Source organism: Geotrypetes seraphini, chromosome 5 (assembly GCF_902459505.1).
Source record: "Geotrypetes seraphini chromosome 5, aGeoSer1.1, whole genome shotgun sequence".
Taxonomy (NCBI): domain Eukaryota; kingdom Metazoa; phylum Chordata; class Amphibia; order Gymnophiona; family Dermophiidae; genus Geotrypetes; species Geotrypetes seraphini.
Window position 1 is genome coordinate 145,212,047 of NC_047088.1, and position 21,660 is coordinate 145,233,706.

Sequence of the window (21,660 nt, forward strand, 5' to 3'; positions counted from 1 at the left end):
GAGTAATGCAAGCTGAATGGTCAGAGGAAGATGGTTCCAAAGTGTAGGAACAAGTGGGGAATGGGACTGTACACGTCAACCTTGGGAACAATAAACTTTATTAATTGTAATCACAAATAAATGCTCAATAAATGTATAGGTATATGAATATAATGTCCTTTAAAATCACATGTATATAATGTCATTTTTATTTGTGATTACAATTAATAAAGTTTATTGTTCCCAAGGCTGACATGTACAGTCCCACTCCCCACTTGCTTCTTGTTTTGGTCTGCTCTACATGGGGTTGTTTTCCTTGTACTTTTGTGGTTTCCAAAGTGTAGGAGCCAGTACACTAAAGCAAGAGTACCACATGTGGTCTAGCCATATATAGTCGGTGTGATGGAACTATGCAAAGGTTGAGTTGTAAGATGTGAAGGGTGCTAGCGGACATATAAGAGGAGGTGAAGAATGCTTAATGAGTGATTCAAAGAAATTTTAAAGGAATGTGGTATGTTATCGGGAGCTGATGTTTCTCCTTCAAAAGGTGGGTAAATCTGTCAAATTTTATTTAATGAGGAGTTCTGTACTAGCTTTAGATTCCAAATTTAGGAAAGCTTTAAATCAGGATAAAGTCTACTCTAGAGAGAACCAAGGAGTGGAGGAAAGAGTCATATGGATTTCATATCAGTTAATGATTGAATTGAATGGAACTACAGAAGTCAAGAACATAAGAATATCCAGACTGAGTCAGACCAATGGTTCACCTAGCCCAGTATCATGTTTCCAAAAATGGCCAATCCAGATCACAAGTATTTGGGAGAATTCCATAAAATATAAAGATTCCATGCTACCAATTCCTGGGACAGAAAGATGGACTGTGGGGTTATCACAAGCAGTGCCAATATTGCATCTCATTGCTGGTGAAGATCTAAACTTTAAACAAGTAGTGACTGCGGCAGCCCCAATAGCAATGGGAGGGGATGGTTTGAGAGAGTGGATGGCCTAGCCACCTGGGTGGGAGAGGGAGACAGATTGCCGGTAATCGTGGAGGAAGGTGAAGTGCCAGTTGTCTCCACTGGGGGAGGAAGGAAGGGAGAGAAAAGTTCTGGTCTCCATGGAGGAGGGAGGGGAACATAAGTGAAGTGCTGGTCACTGAGGGAGGGGGGAGGGAGGGTAGGAAGGAGAATAAGAGATTCACCAGGGGAAGGAGGAAGGGAAAGGAAAATAGCATGAGAGAAATGCCAGTTACTGCAGGGGGGAAGCAAGAGAGAAATGATGGTCATGTGAGCTAAGGGTGGGGGTGGAGTGGAAGAGGGAAAAGAAAAGTGAGAAATGAAGGACACTACAGGATAGGAAGAATTACCGGTATACTTGAATATAAGCCCCCATCTTATACTCAAGTTAACAGTTTTCCTTTCTTTTTTTAGGGAAAACTTAACTCAGCTGATATGCAAATTGGCTTATATTTGAGTTTTTACAGTAAGTACATTTTGGTGCTCATTTTCAAAGTAGATAGATGTCTTAAAATGCCTTTAAAAAGTTCATCTGCTAAAAATATCCAAAATCTTTTGGAATGTCAGAATTTGGATATTTCACATGACTGTTCATCCAAATAGCTAGGGGGTGTGTTCTGGACATGTTTTGGGTGGGACTAGGAAAGACCCAAAAATAGGACATCCAAAAGGGATTTTCAAATGGGAAGAAACAACCGTGTCTTTTCCTTTTTTCTTTCCTTTCCTATTTTTAATGGAGTTCTTTTCATAAATATGATTGAGTTATGATGTAAATCGCTTTGATCCTTTTTGGCTGTATAGGCAGTATAGAAAGATTTTAATAAACAAACATTTTTATCTAAACTTGTTTTAATCACGTCTAAATTACAAAAGGTTGCTCTAATTTAGTGGCTGACAATTTACCATATATAGTCGAATATAAGTCGATCCAAATATAAGTGAAGACCCCCATTTTCCCCCCAAAAGGAGGAAAAATACTTGATTCAAATATGTCAGATGGCTTAATATTCAAGTGGCCTTCCTGCCAGGATCTGTACCCAGTGCCCCCTCCCTCCCCTGTCAGGCTCTGCACCCAGCCCCCACCCTGCAGGCTCTGCACCCAGCCCCCTTCCCTCCCTCCCCTCCCTCCCCTGTCCATCATACCTCCTCTACCGCTGGAATTCCTGGTGGTCTAGAGATGTAGTGAGCAGGAGTGATCTTTCTGCGCTCCTGCCCTGCTGAAAACCTGATCAGTCGCTTCTGTGAGTTCCGGCTTCAGCAACTGAGCGGTACCAAGTAGGAGCATGCTTTGGCACTGCTGCTCGGCGCTAAGAGGCTTTTCTGAAGGCTCCTGCAAATTCTCACAAAAAGGGACATGCTAATAGTGGGCAGGAATACGAAAAGCTCGCTCCTGCCTGCTATACTTGTGGACCACCAGGGATTCCAGCAGCAGAGGAGGTATGATGGACAGGGTAGGGAGGAGGGACAAGGCACAGGGAGGGGGCACAGGGAGGGCTGCAATAAGTCTGGGAGGGGATTGGGTAGGCGCTGGGCTGAATATAAAAGGGACCCCCATTTTTTGGGCCAAAAATTTATATTCAAGTATATATGGTAATCCCCCAGTGTTTCTGTCTCCCTCCCTCTCCCCTGAAAATTAAACCAGAAAGGAAAACTAGGCTGTGTGTCAGCTGCAGGTATTATGTCCATTCTGAACAAAGTAGTAAGCAGATTAGGTGTGTAGCCTAGTGGGCTGCGAACCAGGGGACACAGATTCAAGTAAGTCTACTCTGTTTTTTTAAACAATTCTGAGCCTTCCAGAAACAGAAAAATACCAACAGTACCTAAATATACAGTATAAAACATTATCTGCAACCCTGAAACCTAGTGAAGTGGTGTACATTCAGGTACAGTAGGGTTTGAACCTGCTTCCCTTGGTTTACAGGAAACTGTACTAATGAAGAATGATGACTTGCAATCTGTTTAGTCTATTCGCCACCGAAAGTGCTAGCTCAGGACAGTTCTAGCCTTTTGAGCCTATTACTAGGGCTGGGATTGGATTTCTCTTGTACTGTTATGATGGGAGATTTCAACTTGCCCCAGCAATCAGCAGGGTTAAAAAGGAATGTGTTATTTAAGGCACTGGATGCGTTAGGCTTGAAGCAATAGGTCAACAGTCCAACCCATGCTGCAGGTAACATTTTGGACTTGATTTTTACAGCAATGGAAAATGTGGAAGTCTCTGTCAGTTGAATTTAAACCATGGACTGACCATGCATTCATCTTGGTACTTATGATGTTTAAAGGGGCAGTGGGCAGATGTAGAATATTGGAGAGTAAGGTTAAGAATGTACGATCTAGGGTTGATGCGGCTGCTTTTGAGAAAAATGGGGACCTATATTGGATAATGTTGAAACGTTGAAAGCAGTTCTTAATGGATGGCAATCATCATTGCAGACTGCATTAGATATGGTTGCTCCAAGGCAGGAGAGGGTTGTGTGGAGAGTGAATGAGAGAAAGATGTGGATGACTGATGAGCTGTTGGAGTGTCATTGGCAATTGAGAAAAACAGAACACGATTGGCATAAGAAGAAGACGGAGAGTGATAAGGAAAGGAAATACAACTTTTGAATATATATAGAGTGATGATTCAGGAAGCTAGACAGAATTACTATTGGAGTAAGGTAAATAAAGTTGGGAGTTATTTCAGCTTGTTAAAAGGTTGACTAGTAATGAGGTCTCAGAGGCCGCCATATGCCCCTTCTCTGCTAATGAGCTTAACTATTTTTTTGATTCAAAAGTTGCGTTTATTTCTCAGAGTATTCCATCAGTGGCCAATGGCCCTAATGTAATCCTCGGAGTGGATGGAAGGTGGGATTCATTTGAAAGTGTGGAGGAATCTGATGTGGCTATCGCTATGAACTCTTGCAAACTGACTGTATCAACAGGGGATATTTGTCCCTTGTAGGTTCTAAAGAACCTTGGTGCGTGAATTGTTCTAACTATTACATAAATTATTGATAAATTGAATATTAGCACAGGGGAGATTCCAGATATGTTAAAAATTGCGACTGTTAGGCCGACTATTAAAGACAAGAAGTTGTGAGTTGGGGAAATAAGTAATTTTCAACCAGTAGCTTCGCTGCCAGTGCTGGCAAAAATTCTCGAAAAATTAGTTTGTGTACAACTTGATCGGTATCTTGATTGGTATCAGGAGCATAACATACTAGACAGGCAGCAGTTTGCCTTCTGCCGGCACCACAAAACTGAAACCTTGTTGGTTTCAATGCTGGATTAACTGAGGAATGGCTTAGATGGTAGAGGAGAGTATCTGGCCATCTTCCTTGACATCTCAGCTGCATTCGATACATTGGAGCATCAAATACTGTTGAACCGACTGGAAGATTGTGGTGTTGCAGGGACAGTCCTAGTATGATTTACATCATTCCTATGCAATCGATGGCAGGAGGTGGCTGTGAATGGGGAGGTTTCCCACTGTAGTGAATTGATGACAGGTGTTCCTTAGAGTTCTGCACTTTCTGCTACGCCGTTCAATCTGTATCTCTTGCCATTATGCAAGTTGTTGAAAGGTTTCAGAATTTCTTTTAGACTCTATGCGGACAACATCCAGCTTTTGCTCCTTATAGAAGGAAATTTTGAGGAGGCTGTAGAACAGTTACAGGCAGTGATGGTAGTGGTGAAAAAATGGATGGATGGTAGTCGACTAAAGCTGAATGTACAGAAAATAAAAATTATGTGTGTCCGGAGGGCACGAGTGAATGATATCCCAGATTCAATTCAGTTCCTAGATACGTCCATAAAGATTTCAGAAGAGGTCAAGTATTTGGATGTGTTGATGGATTCCAGATTGACATTTAGAGGCCACGTTCAGGTTATGATACAACAATTTTTTTCAGAATGCGTCTTTTAAGTAAACTCTGGCTGTATTTGTTGGACAGCACATTTAAGATAATTTTACAATCTGTGATGCTATCATGATTTGACTACTGTAATCTGATGCTTTTGTGCTTACCTCCAATGACATTAATGCCTTGCAGGTTGTACAAAACTCACAGCCTGTTTTACAAAGCCGCGTGGCAACAGCCCTAAAGCCCTTTAAATCTCTATGAGCTTCGGAGCCATTACAGCGCAGCAGCCACTAGCGCGGCTTTGTAAAACAGGCCTTCAGTTGTCAGGATGCTGTTTTGAACATGTGGTTGAAATTGGAAAATCAAATACGGTATAAATTGCTAGTGCTGGTCTATCTTTGTGTACATGGATTGGCATTAAAGAGCTAGGCAGATAGCATTCTGCCATTTGTTCCATTACCAAAATTGTGTTATATTTATCATGCCAACTTGTATATTCCACCTGTCAAGTGTTTGAGATTGAAGGTGTCAAGAACAAGAATATTTTTGTGCATGAGTGTTCAGGAATGGAATGAAGTACCAATGTACCTATGCTAGCAGGCAGGCCAGGATTAATTTGTCGAGGGCCCCTAGGCACACAAGTCCACTGGGCCCCCTGCCCCACCCAACCCTGCCCCTCCCCACCGTGCCCCACCCCTGCCCCGCCCCCATTTATTTTCTCATTTTCTTATTTACTTTTTTATTTCCACTTTATTTCTTTTATTTTAAAATTCAAAACAAACAACAAAGATTATCATACCAGTGCCAGTGCACCGTTTTTCTTCTATGCAAACTCCAAACATCTCTGAACAAATCCCCTTTCCTTCCTAGAGAAAGAGATCTTCAGCTGGCAGGATTTTGGGAAGCCCACCAATTTATATTTTGCATTTGGGTAGGAAGTATGGGGCATGGCGGGAAGAAAATTTAGTGCCCGTCATTTTATTGGACTAATACATTTCTCAATTAGCTTTCAGAGGTTAAAACCTCTTTCTTCAGGACAGTAAAACTATATTGTTGTTACAATATCCTGTCCTGGCCTGAGGAAAGGAGTTATGGTCTCTGAATTAGTAAAAACTGTATTAAAATAAGAACATAAGAACATAAGAAGTTGCCTCCACTGGGTCAGACCGAGGTCCATCTCGCCCAGCGGTCCGCTCCCGCGGCGGCCCATCAGGTCTGCGACCTGTGAAGTGGTTTCTGACCACTTCTATAACCTACCTCAAGTTCTATCTGTACCCCTCTATCCCTTTATCCTCCAGGAACCTATCCAAACCCTTCTTGAATCCCTGTACAGAGTTCTGGCCTATCACTTCCTCCGGAGTTGCGTTCCATGAGTCCAATAAACAGTTTCACCTTATTTCCATTTTCTATTAATAAACAATTATCAATGCAGCTACAATAATACTTCATCTTAAAGCAAAAATAAATAAAATAGAATTTTTTTTTACCTTTGTTTGGTTTCTGCTTTCTTCATCTTCTCATCATTGTCTTCCTTCCATCCACTGTCTGCCCTCTCTCTGCCTCTTCCATATGGCATCTGCTTTCTTTCTATGCCTCTTCTAGAAACTGTCTGCCTTTCCCTTCCATCTTTCCCAACCCCCCATTGGTGTGGCATCCATTTACTTCTCTCTGCTCCCCCCATGGCGTGGCATCTGTCTTCTTCCCTCCCATCTCTCCCTCCCAAATTTTAGTATCTCTCTCCTCCTTTCATCTCGTCAGATTTGGTATCGGTCTCCTTCCTCCTTTCTTCCTCCTCCCAGGTCTGGTATCTGTCTCCTCCCCTTCACCACTGCTCTGGCATCTCTCTCTCCACTACCTTCCTCCTGCTTTTCCTTGGTCTTCCTTCTCAATTTATTTTTTGCCTCTGTCTAAATTCTTTCTTACTATTAAGTCCTCAATTTCCCTCTTTCATTGTGTCTACCTTGTCACCTCTTTCCCTCACCCCTTCCAGTATCTAACTCTATCCTCTTCCCCAAACCAGCATGTGACCTTTTTTCTTTCTCCTCCCCACTTCCTTCCTGCTCCCCCTCACCCCCCTTCCATTCAATGTTTTCCCCTCCCCCACACTTCCATTCAGTGTCTGTCCCCCTCTCTCTACACCTTCCATCTACTGTTCACCCTGTCTCGCCCCTTCCATCCACTGCCCTCTCTGCCCTTTCCATCCAGTGTCCACCCTCTCTCTCTTCCATATGGCATCTTCCCCCTTTCTATGTCCCTTCAAAAAACTGTCTGTCCTATGCTCCTTCTCTCCTTTGTACATGATTCATTTCAGCTTCACCCCTCTCCATTTTTCTGGCTCCATCCCTTCCCCTATGCTCTGGCATCTCTCTCTTCTCCTTTCCTTCCTTCCTTCTCACACAACCCCATGGCCTGACATCTCTCTCCTTTACTTCTCTTCTATCTGTCCCTCCCCCTTCATGCTCTGGCATCTCCTCTCCTTCCTTTCCCTCTGGGCTGGCATCTGTCTCCTTAGTTTCTTTTCCCTACCCCCATGCCCTCACATCTTTCTGCTCTCCTTCTCTTCTATCTCCCCCTCCCCTCCACTATTTGGCATTTTCTCTTCTTCCTTTCTCCCCCCTCCCTCCTTCCATGCCCCTGGTCTGGCATCTCTCTTTCTTCTCCTCTCCTTTTCCTGGTCTTTTGTCTCTCTCCTTCCCTCGCTATCCCCCATTGGGTGCATCAGCATTTCAAACCCCCCCCCCCCACTGGGTGCATCAGCTTTTCTCTCCCCACCCTGTCTCCATTGGGTGCATCAGCATTTCTCTCTCCCCCCTCCCCCATTGGGTGCATCAGCATCCCCTGATTGCATCAACATGTCTCTCCCCCTCCCCCCATTTAGTGCATCAGAATTCTCCCCCACCCTCCCCGACTTCCTGGTAAGGTCAGCTTCCCTCTTTCTCTCCCTGCCCTCACTGGTAAGGAACTAAATCCAGGCCGCAGGGCTCTAACACTGCACACGCTGGTTTGCCTTCTCTGAAACAGGAATGATGTAACTTCCTGTTTTGAAGGAGAAAGGAAGCTGACACACACAGTGTTAAGAGCCCCCCCCAGGTTCAGGGGGGCCCAGGGCCAGCGTTAATGGGGAAGCAAACAGGGCAGGGGGCCCCCGACTGCCTGAAGGCCAGGCCCTAGGCACGTGCTTACTGGGCCTACCCTTTAATCCGGTCCTGCCAGCAGGGAAACCTATATATATTTAAATGATTATTGAATAGATACTTGTTCTATAAAATGAAATATGGGAACTAGTCTATTCTGTGTTTGTTTTAAACGTGTATTGTGTGTGTATAGGTGTTTTAAATACTGTGTATGTTTTCGCTGTAAACCAGGATATAAATGAATAAAACAAATAAACTACTAGGTTGCTACTCTGACCCTGGATATTAAATGCCAGACCATTTGAGCAAACAACATTGAATATCTGGGTTTTTGCAGGCTGCCTAGCGCATGAACGATTAAGTTGATTCAGCATTAACTGGGCTTTGGCTAGTACATATAAATAGAACAGCTATTTATGCAGTCCTATCTATGTGCTCACTTTTCCAGGTCAGTGCTGAATATTAGGGCATAAGTTTGACCTACCCCCCAAAATACCCTTGAGCTAGCCGGATCACAGTTATGCTCTAACAACAAATATTCAATGACGATAACTGGTTATCTCCCGTAAAATATTCAGGGATACCCAGTTATCTGTAATTTAACCAGTCTGTGGCTGTTGCTGACTAGTAAAAACATTTTGAATATTGGGGGGAGGGGGCGAAAGGTTTATAGCTTGTGTCAGATATGAATTTAATTTGAAAAAGAATTATCATTTATATTAATGCTGATTAGCGTAAGCTAAACAGGGTTTCAACAAAGGTGATTGCTTTGAGATTTGGATGCATGCATTTATTGTAGTATATTACTTCCTGAAATATTAATATATTTAAGAGAAAAAACCCCACAATTTTCCCTTAAGAAATAATTGTATAGAGGATTTGCACCTGAAGGATAGCGTTTTGCATTCTCAAGTAGGTTCCTATTAAATCATCCTGGTTATATGTCCATAAAAGTAGGTGCTTGGAGAAAAGTCCATTTTATGGGATATACATGTGGGCATTGCAGAGAATTATGAGTGTACTGTATACAATATGAATATATATACCAACAAACTTACATTTGCCTTAGAGCAGATAAAACTTTGCTTTGGGAGTCTGTGGCTAGGCTAATTTAAAAGGGTACGAAGGCACCCTCTATGCCCTCTATGCAAAACAAAATTAAAGGCTCCAGGGTAGGAGCACTATAGATGTTTATATCTGCAATGTTTGTATGCATTTTGCCACATAATGCAGTATTTTCTAGGCCCTGATACTATAAATGGTACCTAGCTCCTAGGCGCCTTTGAGCACAGGTGTCTATCACCTATTGGGTACTGCTTATAGAATCAAGCCTAAGCATTAGGCCAGGGTTTTCTTGGTCTAAATGAGTGCATCTAAGGTAGGTGCCTAAGAGCACCTAAGTGAAACCATACCTAAAATCCACCCCTAACCATGCCTACTTGCTGGCAGATACCTTGGTGTAGACGCCTACCTCAAAGTGGTAGATACCTACCAAGTTAGGCCTTTCCAGCTAATTAAATGTTTTAAATGTTTTTTAATGGCACTTTCAATTATTAGCATTGATTAAGCCAATTAAAAAAAATTAAGTTAGGTGCCAATCTAGGGGTTTAATTTTAGGCACTGTTTATAGAAACTGGACCCTTATAAAATTACCCTCTAAGATATACAGTAAACAGTGTTGAGCAATATTAAATTACTTTTAAAAGTAATGAGTAAGATTACTTTTGTGCAAATGTAATGAATAACTAATATACAGTATGCAGTATAATTTAGTAATGAGTAATATAATGTCTAGGTACTTTATATAGTTACTTTTTAGTGACAACCATTCAATTTTCTGTGCATCAATATGCCCATTATCGGGCTGCTTCCAGTTTCTGGAAAACTTCCTTTTGAGTGAAATTGTTCAAGCGTGAAGCACAAGGTGATCAAGATAGCTGGATCTTTGACATGCAAGTGCTCTGTATATGTTAAAATTTTGATTCAGTAAATGAAAAATGTAAATGTTAGGTGCAAGTTGTGTCTGGTAAGCAACAAACTTGAGAGTGATGAAGTGATATCAATGCTAGCAAAGAAATAAAATCTTCTTCAATCAACTGTTAATTTAACCAGACAGCATGCAATAATTTTTATAGGTGAATATTGTCATGTCATGAGTCCACTAGTGGCTGCTCTGTACATCCTACAAAGTGAAGCTAAATGTTACTTGGGCTTTTTGCTGCCCAAATTGGTCATGTTGAAAATGAAGCTGACTAAAATTGGTACAGACCTTAAATATAAAAGTTGAACAGACCTTAAATATGCCTCACCTTTGGTTTGTGCACTTTGGCTTGGGCTCAATGAGTGTTTTGCCATTATCTTGACAACAAAGATTTGATTCTGGCTGCAATTATGCCGCTATAATTTTGTCTTCACTGGACTGAAGGTGTCAAAATCAATATGAAATACAAATAACATTTTGAAGCAATGAAAATAGTGAAGCTGTCATGAGAACAAACTGTACCAGCTTCATCCAGTATTCAGTATGGTGAAGATGATGACTTCTTTTGTTTTCAGTATGTTGATGGCAGTGACAGAAATTATATTGCTGCTGAATTGGACCAATTTCTAAATGACAATTCTCGTGAATTAATCAGTATATCACAGTTTCCTCATATCAAGGAACTGTTTAAGAAGTACAATGGGTCACCTTCGAGTGCTCTTGTTGAAAGGTTTTTTAGCATTGGTGGACAAATTTTGGTTATAAGAAAATGCAGAATGACAGCAAACATTTTGAAATGCAAATGCTCTTTTGTTGTAATGGGAATTGTTTAGGTAACATCCACAAAACACACTATGTGGAGCCAGTTCCTGGACACAGGATTGTAAAGTTCAAATATTTTATTTCAAATTCCAAACTACATCAACAAACACTGGAGCCTTGATATGAGAAAACTATCATTGGACCTATTTCTAAATGACATTTCAAAAACTAGAACTCTATGATTAACTATTCTGATTGAACAAATTTTGTTTCTTTGCTGGCATTGATACCAAAAGGCAGCTCTACCTGGTTCTGCCACACTGAGGACTGTTAAATATAGATAATGTTTTCTGTGCTGCTCATTAGTGCTGCCCAATTCAGGGAAAGCTTTTTGATTCAATTCGATTCAGCCTATTGAATTGATTTTTCAATTCGATTCACTTTTCCTGCCCAATCGGGCGTTTTCTTCAAACATCCTGGCAGATTTATTTTGTAGTCTTTCCACTCATCCCACCCCTCTTTCCCCTCTCCAACACCACACTGGTGCTGTGGTGTAAACAATATAAAAAAATACTTTTACTTTCTCTGTTTGGTCCTAGCTCATGCTCACTATCTAACACAAGCTCTGGCAGAATACATATTTCAAATCTGACATATTGTAGTCACAAAATAGAAAATAAAATTATTTTTTCTACCTTCCACTGTCATATCCAACATTTGTTTCTTTCTCATTGTCTACCATCTCTCTCTCTCCCTGACTTGTGCCCTTGGTCAAACCTATCTATTCCCCTCCATGCAGCATCTTTCCATTCTTCTCCTCCATTATCATGTGCAACATTTCTTTCTCTCTCCCCAAGCACAATCTCTCCCTGCCCTCCACCCTTTGTCCAACATTTCTCCCTCTCTCTTCTCCATACATGTCTCCCTCCCCTCCACCATATGAAGTATTTCTCCCTCTCACCCCTTTTTACCTCTTTGTGTCATCTGTCACTTCCTCTCCTCCATCCCAATTCTTCCTCTCTCCTTTCTCCCCCTTGTGCATCTTTCTTCCCCTCCCATCCCCCTGAGCAGCAGCTTTCCTCCTCTCCTACTCATCCTTCTGTGCAGCAGAACCCCACCGATCCTCCCACCATGAAATCTGACATGCCTCCGAGGCCTCCTAAAGCAGCAGCAGCAGCATTGCTCTGAACAGGCTGCTTCGTGACCTGCCAAGCTAGGACTTCCTTCTGCAACCTCACTGATGATGTCATCAGTGATGCAGTAGAGGGAAGAAGGCTGCAAAGCAGCCTGTTCAGAACACCATAGCTGCTGCTGATGCTGTTTTAGAGGGCCTCTGAGGTATGTCAGGTCTTACCAAGGTGGAGGTTGCTGAATTGGTAAGTCCAATTATCTTGAACAACAAATTGATTTGAATCGGTGAATCGGGCAGCACTACTGCTCATATGCTAGCTATTTTCATGTTTTTTGGTTTTTTTTTCCTTTTTAGATATTTTCTGTGATGATGAATGGATTGCCAATTGCAAGAATTACTTTTAGTTTGATTAAGCAAGTAACTCGTAACTATAATATTTAAGTTTCAAGTTTAATTAAAATTTTTTATACTGCCTAATCAGCCTTCTAGGCAGTGTACAAAATCATAGAAGAAAACAATAGTTAAAATACAAATTTAAAAAGACAGGGTACAACAGACTTTTGGAGACATAAAACCATAATAGGTGGAAACAAGAGGATAACAGGCAGGAACTACAATTTCAAAGATAAAAGATAATAGTTTAAGGGAGAAACAATAGGAGGGTAAATATATTTTCCTTGCAGTAATGAGTAACTTGATCAACTCTGACAGTAAATAAGCTTTTATAAAATCATGACTTATATGTATGAAAATGATGCACAGAAGAAGCAATTATGTAACAGGGCACCAATAAATAGGCACGAGTAGTGCACCTGTTCTATAAGAACACTTACTTGCATAAGTATACTTATATAACGCCAGCATAAACTTGTTTTTACATGCCTAAATGTAGGTGTGCACATTTACACTAGGTCTATGGCTGGCATAAAGTAGATGCACCTAAATGAGACATTTACATGTGTTTTAGTATTCTGTAGGTAACCTGTCTGAATATGACATGCCCATATCTCTCACTTGTGAATGCCCCCTTTCATTTACATGCTAAGCCATTTTAGTGTGTAATTACAGAATATTGTTTAGGTATGCAACTGCTGTTTTTGTAGGTCAGGATGTACAAGCCTATTTTTAATTTAAAATTTTGTGTAAGCCACACAAGGGATGTTGGTTTTTTTTTTTTCCTGTGAACACACATGAAAAGAATAGCCCCATAAAAGATATACATTTAAATATTTCACTACCAAAATCTTGCTTTCTTTTTTGAAGATAAATGAAGGAAAACACAACATGGCTTAATTTTTCTCAGGTTGGCTCCACATTATTTGAGTTCAGCCAAAACATACATCAGTTGAACTAGCCAACTCAGTAAATGGAAAAACCCTTGAGGAACATATTTATGCACTACCATGGGCTGAATTTATATTTTACAGTGACTTACTGCGCTGCATGGATGTGAAAAGGGCAATGTTTCTCAAGGGAAGTTATAATATTCATAGTTTTAATATGGTGAATAGCAGCACTGTTGCTGTATTAGAGCCAGCTCACGTTTTCCACTCAGTAAATACAGGTGTCTGTGACACTTCGCATTAGCAGGCATACTGTGATTAAGGATATATATCTATAACAGAAAATTGTAGCAAATTCAACTGAAAAGTTGCTGCGAAGGATATGCTCAAATATACAAGGGCTAATTTTATGAAATATCTTCTGCACAAAATGCACTTTTTGCATGTAGAAAGTAGCTATTATTAAACAGTACAGCTGAATATATATATATATTTAAGCATGTGCATCAATAGAATTATGTGCAACTATATGTACACATGCATTCTGCACACGTTTGCTGATATGCATTGATTTTGTAAAATACATGAATACATTTGAAGCACAGATACACAGTCTTCAGAGCAGGGTTAAATTTGTGCATAAGAATGTGTGTAGTATTAGGAATAAAAAAAAGAGAAAATAAGGTGTGTTTTTATTGTAAATTTTACACAGGTATCTTTTAAAGAAATAAACTCCACATCGCTTGGGTTCAGCCATAAATATAACCGTGGGGACCTTTTACCAGAGGTAAAGAGTGGCCTTGGTGTGCCCTTATGTGGGTTTTTCCTATATGCTAAGGCTATTTTTTACCACTAGGATAAAATGGCCAATTGTCCTATTTTACCATTAGCACATGGCATTAAAACAGATTAGTGCATGAGCCCTTACTGCCACTCTTTATGTACAGGGTAATAGCTCACACACTATGCATAGGCTAATCGGTTAGCACATGACAATGTATCTGGACTAACTGAATAGTTCAGAACCTGCCCACTTTATGCTCCCCAGACACACCCCCTACAACAGAGAAGAGGAGACTGCGAGGGGATCTGATAGAGACTTTTAAAATACTGAAAGGATTTGACAAAATAGAGCAGGAAACAACTATATTCACATGGTCAAAGGTGACTCGGACAAGAGGTCATGGACTGAAGCTGTGGGGGGACAGGGCCAGGACAAATGTCAGAAAGTTCTGCTTCACACAGCTAGTGGTGAACGCCTGGAACGCTCTCCCGGAAGAGGTTGTGGAGAAAACCACCATTCAAGGATTTAAGGGCAAGTTGGATGCACATCTTCTTGAAAGACACATTGAGGGATACGAGTAACTAAGGTATTCGCCAGGGTAGGCCTGGCTGGGCCTCCACGTGTGCGGATCGCTGGACTAGATGGACCTAAGGTCTGATCCGGTGCAGGCATTTCTTATGTTCTTAACAAAAAATCTATATTTTTTTAAAGTATGTGGCACAATTACCCCAGGACACCTCACCATGCCCTGCTATTTCTTGCTATGTTAAGTACATGTTAAGATTTATCACAGCTTTGTAAAATGTCCTCCCATATATTTAATACATCCTACCAACATGCATTCTAAGATAGTCAAGTGACATTTTAATATCATCTACATGTTATTTTACAGCAGTGCTTCTCAACTCTCTCCGGGAGACATTCTGAAACTAGTTAAGTCAGGTTTTCAGGATCACCTCAATGAATATGCATGAGACAAATTTACACACTATGGGTCTTTGCAATATGCAAATTTGTCTAATGCATATTCAGTGGGTAGGAAAGAATTTTAGAGTACTGATTTTTAAAGCAGGATGACACATTTTCCATAGTAGTAATTAGGTGTTCTGAATTACCTCTCAGCAGCAGGATGTTGCTTTTTATTGATCTTGGCATACAGCCCATCAATGTGTTCTCTCTCTGTTGGCATTGTTTTTATTTCACGTGGAATACCCAGCGTTCCAGTCACTGGTGGTGAGGACGGCCTGTACATATTCTGTGTTGAAGGCCTATCGCTGAAGTGGTTCACTCTGGCATAATTGGGGTCCATTTCATCATCATCAATATCAGGAGGTTGACTCACATGACCAGAGTATTGATCAACATAGCCTCGGACCTGCTTGTCTCGCAGCTCTTGATGCTTTGATCCAATCCTTTAAGACAAAGTAAAAGGCAATGCTATAACAAGACACCTAGGCAGTGAAAGCACAAAGGCTTGTTTTTACAAAGGCAGCATATGCATCTATGTGCCTTCATAAATTTTTCTACTTGAAACCTCCCATGCAAAATTACACCTTCTTCAAGGCAAGGGTAACTTTGTGTGTGTGTTTTGTGTGCCAGCCCAAGCTTTCATTTTTATAAAATACATACCTAAGTGCCAATTCCATCCCACTTTGCTTATTCTCTGCTTTGAAATAGTTTTATAAGCACCTGCACATGTGCATTAACTGCTGTTCTACTCGTTCAAGTCACTATATAACTACCCTGTTACTAAGTTAATTATATATGGAGCCATCTAATGTTAGGCAGCATGTATGCATGTAAATAAAAATAATCCAGTTACATGCTGTTCTACAACTAGGCACATATCTTTGATAGCATGTAGTTTCTAGGTGGAGTCTGAGCAGATATCACATTTAAAGTGCAAAACGTACAGAATACTATGGGTTATACCTGTATCTCCTCTATCATGCCCCCCTCAGCCATCTCTCCTTTAAGCTGAAGAGCCCTAACCTCTTTTGGTTGCCCTTTGTAACTTTTTCAGTTCCACTGTCTCCCACATTCTATAACTCAGTGCCTAAAGTTAGGCACCAAACATGCATTTAAGTTACAGAAATACTAGCATTTGTGTGCATGACTGATGCAGATACACACACTAACTCCTATTTGTACAGGAAGCAGTACTGTATATTAGTGTGTAACTTGTTTCACATGCAAATGCAAAGGGACATTCATAGGGAGAGGCACAGGAATGTCTAATATTCACACATGTAACTTCCTAAATACTATAAATTACATGCTAAAGTGCCATTTTAGGTATGCACATTTACGTCTGCTGTTGACATGGTGTAAATGGGTACACCTTACATGGGTGTGTAAATGCTGACTTACACTAGCATTCTATAATGGACTATGAATGCCCAGATTCCATTATAGAATTACTCCCTATATATGGCATCTTAAGTTGTGCCCAAATTGGTGCACACGGTCAATTTGAATGCAAATTGCTAATTAACACCCAACTGATGTTAATTGGCATTAATCACAAGTTACCTATACAACTTGATAGGTGCATTCTATAAAGTGGTGTGTGTTATTTCCAGTGTTTGAATCTGAAAAGGGAGCATGACTAGGGAGGAGCACGGACAAATCATGGGTGTTCCTAAAATTTATGCACATTGTTATAGGATATGCTTGATCTGCGTACAATTTAGGGTCAGGTCTGGTTTTTTAGATCTGGTTTTCCTTAGCCTAAATGAGTGCACCTACCAATTCTGACATGCGCTAGCGCTAAGTGTGATTCTACAGAACTGCGCTAAGCTTCATTCTAATTGGCACAGATTTTTTTTTTTTTGGTGCTATATATAGAATCAGGCCCTTAGATCCGGATTTTGCAAATGGCACCATTATTGGTGGCCACCCAGAAATGCGGCTCCATTCAGGTGTCAATCACGCGATGGCTTCATTTACATTATCACGACCACGTTGTAAGTAGACACTGTTAATGTAGGCCAGGGTTTTATAAACCTACGTTTCTAGCGCCTACTTTTGATGAGAATCGTATCCATAGAGGCGTCTACATCCACTTTCTGCAAAAACCATAACAACTTTCGACATAGGCGCTGGTAGGTGCCTCTATGGATGGGAGATGGCCACCATTTTTTGTAGGTGCCTCTAGGCACCTACATTTTTTTCTAAAGTGTTTTTAATTGGCTTTAAATAACAAAATTACCATGCCACTTATCATCAATTAAAACAATGTAAGTTAGGTGGCAGTAGGGCGCCTACTGCTGCCTAACAGAGCACCTTCACGAGAATCAGGGCCTTAGTGCTTAGCACGTTGCCAAGATACAGGAACTAGAACTATACACAATACTCATGGTGAGGCTGCATCTTTGAGCAATACAGATGCATTATAATAATAATAATAATAATAACTTTATTCTTCTATACCGCCACAATCTTGCGACTTCTAGGCAGTTTACAATCAAGAGCGCTGGACATTCAGCGAAATACAATAAGTAGATATTCAGAGGAAATACAGAGATCAGAGACCTCAGGAGGCAATAGTATAGAAATACAATTTGCTGAGCGAAAATGTAATATGTACATTTTAGTAGGTAATGTCCGACAGGACCTGTTGGGGATAAATAGCAACGTAAAGTTACGATAAGATGAAGATAGCAGATTATATTTATAACAGTGCTGTAAGTTCAGGTGGAATAGGGAGGGGGGAGGGAGAGGGAGCGCGGGTCAATTGTTTAGGTATTTCTGGAACAGGTATGTTTTTAGGCGTTTCCTGAATTCCCCGTATGTAGTGGGTGAAAGTAGTTGGTCTTGGTCTTTGTTCCATAGGACTGCTTGGTGAGAGAGAAGGTGTTCGTGGTGTTTTTTCATTTTGCAGCCTCTAACTGGAGGGGAAATGAGTTTTGGGTGTGTGTTTCTCTTGAGTTTGTTATTAGAAAATGTGAAAAGGTCCGTTATGTACTTGGGGGTCAGGCCGTATAGTACTTTGAAGCATTTTTTTCCTAATAATTTCTAACATTATATTTGCTCTTTGGCCATTACTGTAAAACAAGCAGAAGATTTCAATGCAGAAGATTTCAATGCATTGTCCATGATGATACCTAGATCGTTTTTCTGGTGGTGATTCCTAAAATGGATGGCTAGCATTATGTATAATAATTTGCCTCACCTTGCAACTGTTCACATTAAATTTGATATGCCATTTGGATGCCTGTCTTCTAGTCTCATAAAGTCCTTCTGCAACTTCTTAGAGTCTTCATACAATTTAACAGCTCTGAATAATTTTGTCTCATCTGTAAATTTGATCATCTCCTCTTCATTCTCATTTCCAGATCATTTATAAATGTTATAAAGCACCAGTCTCGCACCAGTCCCCATTACACTCCATTGCTCTTTTTACTCCACTGAGAGAATTGTCCCATTAACTCTACTTTTTGTCTTATCTTTTAACTAGTTCCTAATCCACAACAGAATGCTACCCTCTAGCATATGACTTTTTCAATTTTTTCAGGAATCTCTCATGAAGGAATTTATCAGTATTTTTCTTAAAAAAAAAACAAAACTACAGGTAGATACATTATATTAGTTAGTTCACCTTTATTCACGTTTAGTTAGTAGATACATTATATTAGTTACTTCACCTTTATCCACGTTTATTCATGCCTTCAAAAAAAAATGTAGCAAATTGACAAGATTAAATATTTAGTTCATTAGATAAGAATTCTTATACGATATATTTGATGGCATATAGAAGGAAAGGGATGGGAGGGAAGGGATTAAATTTTATTAAAGGTTAATTGGATAAGAAATTCAAGTGATGTATACAATTTTAATATGTCAATTAATTATACACTTAATGTAAGATGTAAAATGAATAAAGAATTTAAAATAAAAAAAGACTTCCCCTAGAAAAATCCATGTTGACTCTGTCCCATTAAATTATATTTGTCTATGTATTCAGTAATTTTGTTTTTATAATAGTTTTTATTATTTTGTCAGACATTGATGGTAGGCTTACTAGCCTGGAATTAACCAAATCACCTCTGGAATCATTTCTAAAAACTTGGATACAAAATTAGAAAATGAGAGATGAAGAGGAAGGATGGCATATTTACAGAATTTACAGAATGAGTTAAGTTACACAGAAACATGACGGCAGAAAAAGGCCAAATGGCCCATCTAGTCTGTCCATCCTAAGTAACCATTATCTCTTTCTCTCTCTGAGAGATCCCACATGTTTATCCCAGGCCCTCTTGAATTCAGACACAGTCTCTGTTTCCACCACCTCTTCCAGGAGACTGTTCCAAGCATCTACCACCCTTTCTGTAAAAAAGTATTTCCACAGATTACTCCGGAGCCTATTACCTCTTAACTTCATCTTATGCCCTCTCACTGAAGAGTTTCCTTTCATATGAAAGAAACTCGACTCATTTATATTACATAGGTATTTAAATGACTGTATCATATCTCCCCTCTCCTAAGTTTCCTCCGAAGTATACAGATGGAGATCTTTAAGTCTGTCCCCATACGCGATATTACAATGACCACACACCATTTTAGTAGCCTTCCTCTGGACCAAATCCATCCTTTTTATATCTTTTTGAAGGTGCAGCCTCCAGAATTCTGCACAATATTCCAAATGAGGTCTCACCAGAGTCTTATACAGAGGTAACAATAACTCCTTTATCCTAGTGTCCATACCTCTCCCTATGCAACCTAGCATCCTTCTAACTTTCACTGTCACCTTTTCAACCTGTTTGGCCACCATAAGATCATCACATACAATCACACCCAAGTCCCACTCTTCCACCGTGCATATAAGTTCTTCACCCCCTAAACTGTATAGTTTTTTAGCATTAAATTTTAGCTGCCAAATTTCAAACTATTCATCAAGCTTCACCAGGTCTATCTTCATGTTATTCATACCATCTGGGCCTGTCAACTCTATTGCAGATTTTGGTATCATCCACAAAGAAGCAAATCTTACCTGACAACCCTTCAGCAATATCATTTATAAAAATGTTAAAAAGAACAGGCCCAAGAACAGAATCTTGAGGCACACCACTGGTAACATCCCTTTCCTCAGAGCGATCTCCATTGAAAGGTCACTCAGTTTATTTATTAGACTTCTGTATGGGGAAACCGTCAAAGGCTTTGCTAAAATCTAAATACACCACATCTAGCACACATCCTCTTATCTACTTCTCTGGTCACCCAGTCAAGAAATTGATCAGATTTGTCTGACAAGATCTACCTCTAGTGAATCTATGTTGCTTCCAGTCCTTTAATCCACAGGATTCCAGAAACTTCACCATTCTCTGTTTTAAAAGCGTTTCCATTAATATGCTTACCACAGAAGTCAGACTTACTGGCCTGTAATTCCCTACTTCTTCCTTATATCCACTTTTGTGGAGAGGGACCACATCCGCCCTTCTCCAGTCCTCTGGTACTACTCCCGACTCTAAGAGACTCTTTGAAAAGGTCAGTCAGCAGAGCCACCAGAACTTCCCTAAGTTCCTTCAGCACCCTTGGATGTACACCATCCGGCCCCATCCCTTTGTCTACCTTTATTTTAGCTAGCTCCTCACGAACACAATCTTCAAAAAATCGATCAGGATCTATTACTCCTCCATCCCTATTCACGTTTGTCTTCTGCAGTCCAACTCCTCGCGCTTCAGCTGTGAACACAGAGCAGAAATATTTGTTAAGCAATTCAGCCTTTCATTATCAGCTTCTACATATTCCTCCCCTTCACCTTTTAGTCTCACAATGCCACTTTTGCACTTCTTCTTATCACTAATACTGTAAATCTAAAAAAGTCTTGTCTCCCCATTTTACCGTGTCAGCTATTTTTTCTTCAATTTGCATCTTTGCTTTCCTGACCACACGAGCAGCCTCTCTTAACTTTTCCAGATATTTTGCCTGTCTTCCTCTTTCTGCAATCTTTTGTAGTTTATGAAACCTTACCTCTTATTCCTTACCTTCTCAGCTACTACTTTTGAGAACCAAAGCAGCCGTTTTTCTTCTTACTTTTACTTATTTGCCTAACAAAAAGGTTTGTCACCCTTACAATCGCCCCTTTTAGTTTTTGCCCAACACATTTCCACTCCTTCCAGACATTCCCACCCAGACAACAATTCCTTGATGTAAACCCCTATCCGAACAAAGTTAGTTTTTAAAAAGTCTAGAACCTTTGCTTTTGAATGAGCCCACTCTATACCCATCTTAATATTAAACCATACCATGCAGTGATCACTGGATGCCAGATGATCACCCACTGTAATATCAGAAACACTTTCCCTATTTGTAAGCACTAAGTCCAGCATGACTCCATTCCAGGTGGGTTCCATTACCAACTTCTGGAACAGTTTCCTTGTAGAGACTCCAGGATATCTACTTCTAGAAGACCCCACAACAGGGATACCTCAATCAACATCCAGTATGTTAAAATTACATATTAATAAGATTTCCCCTATTTTAGAGATATTCTGAATGTCTACTATTAAATTTTTAACTACTTCTTCCATCTGTGAAGGAAGCCTGTATATCACACCAATGTAAATATATTCACCATTCTCTCTTTCTAAATTGATCCACAGTGCCTCTTTCTTGCCCTGCAGATCCTGCAATTGTGTGGCTTTAATATGATCTTTAACATATAACGCTACTCCCCCTCCTTTTCTTCCTACCCTGTCTTTCCTGAACAGATTATAGCCAGGTATAACTACATCCCAGTCAT

At 40.2% G+C, this 21,660-nt stretch overlaps 1 protein-coding gene across 4 annotated transcripts in view; it reads right to left on the minus strand.

Moving 5' to 3' along the window:
* Positions 1-21,660, minus strand: part of PARD3B (par-3 family cell polarity regulator beta) — a 1,834,390-nt gene that overhangs the window by 468,049 nt on the left and 1,344,681 nt on the right. For all 4 annotated transcript variants that reach the window (XM_033945029.1, XM_033945028.1, XM_033945030.1 and 1 more), the window contains one exon: positions 15,032-15,328. In XM_033945029.1, the coding sequence (XP_033800920.1) occupies positions 15,032-15,328 (297 nt within the window). The remainder of the gene's footprint in view (positions 1-15,031; positions 15,329-21,660) is intronic.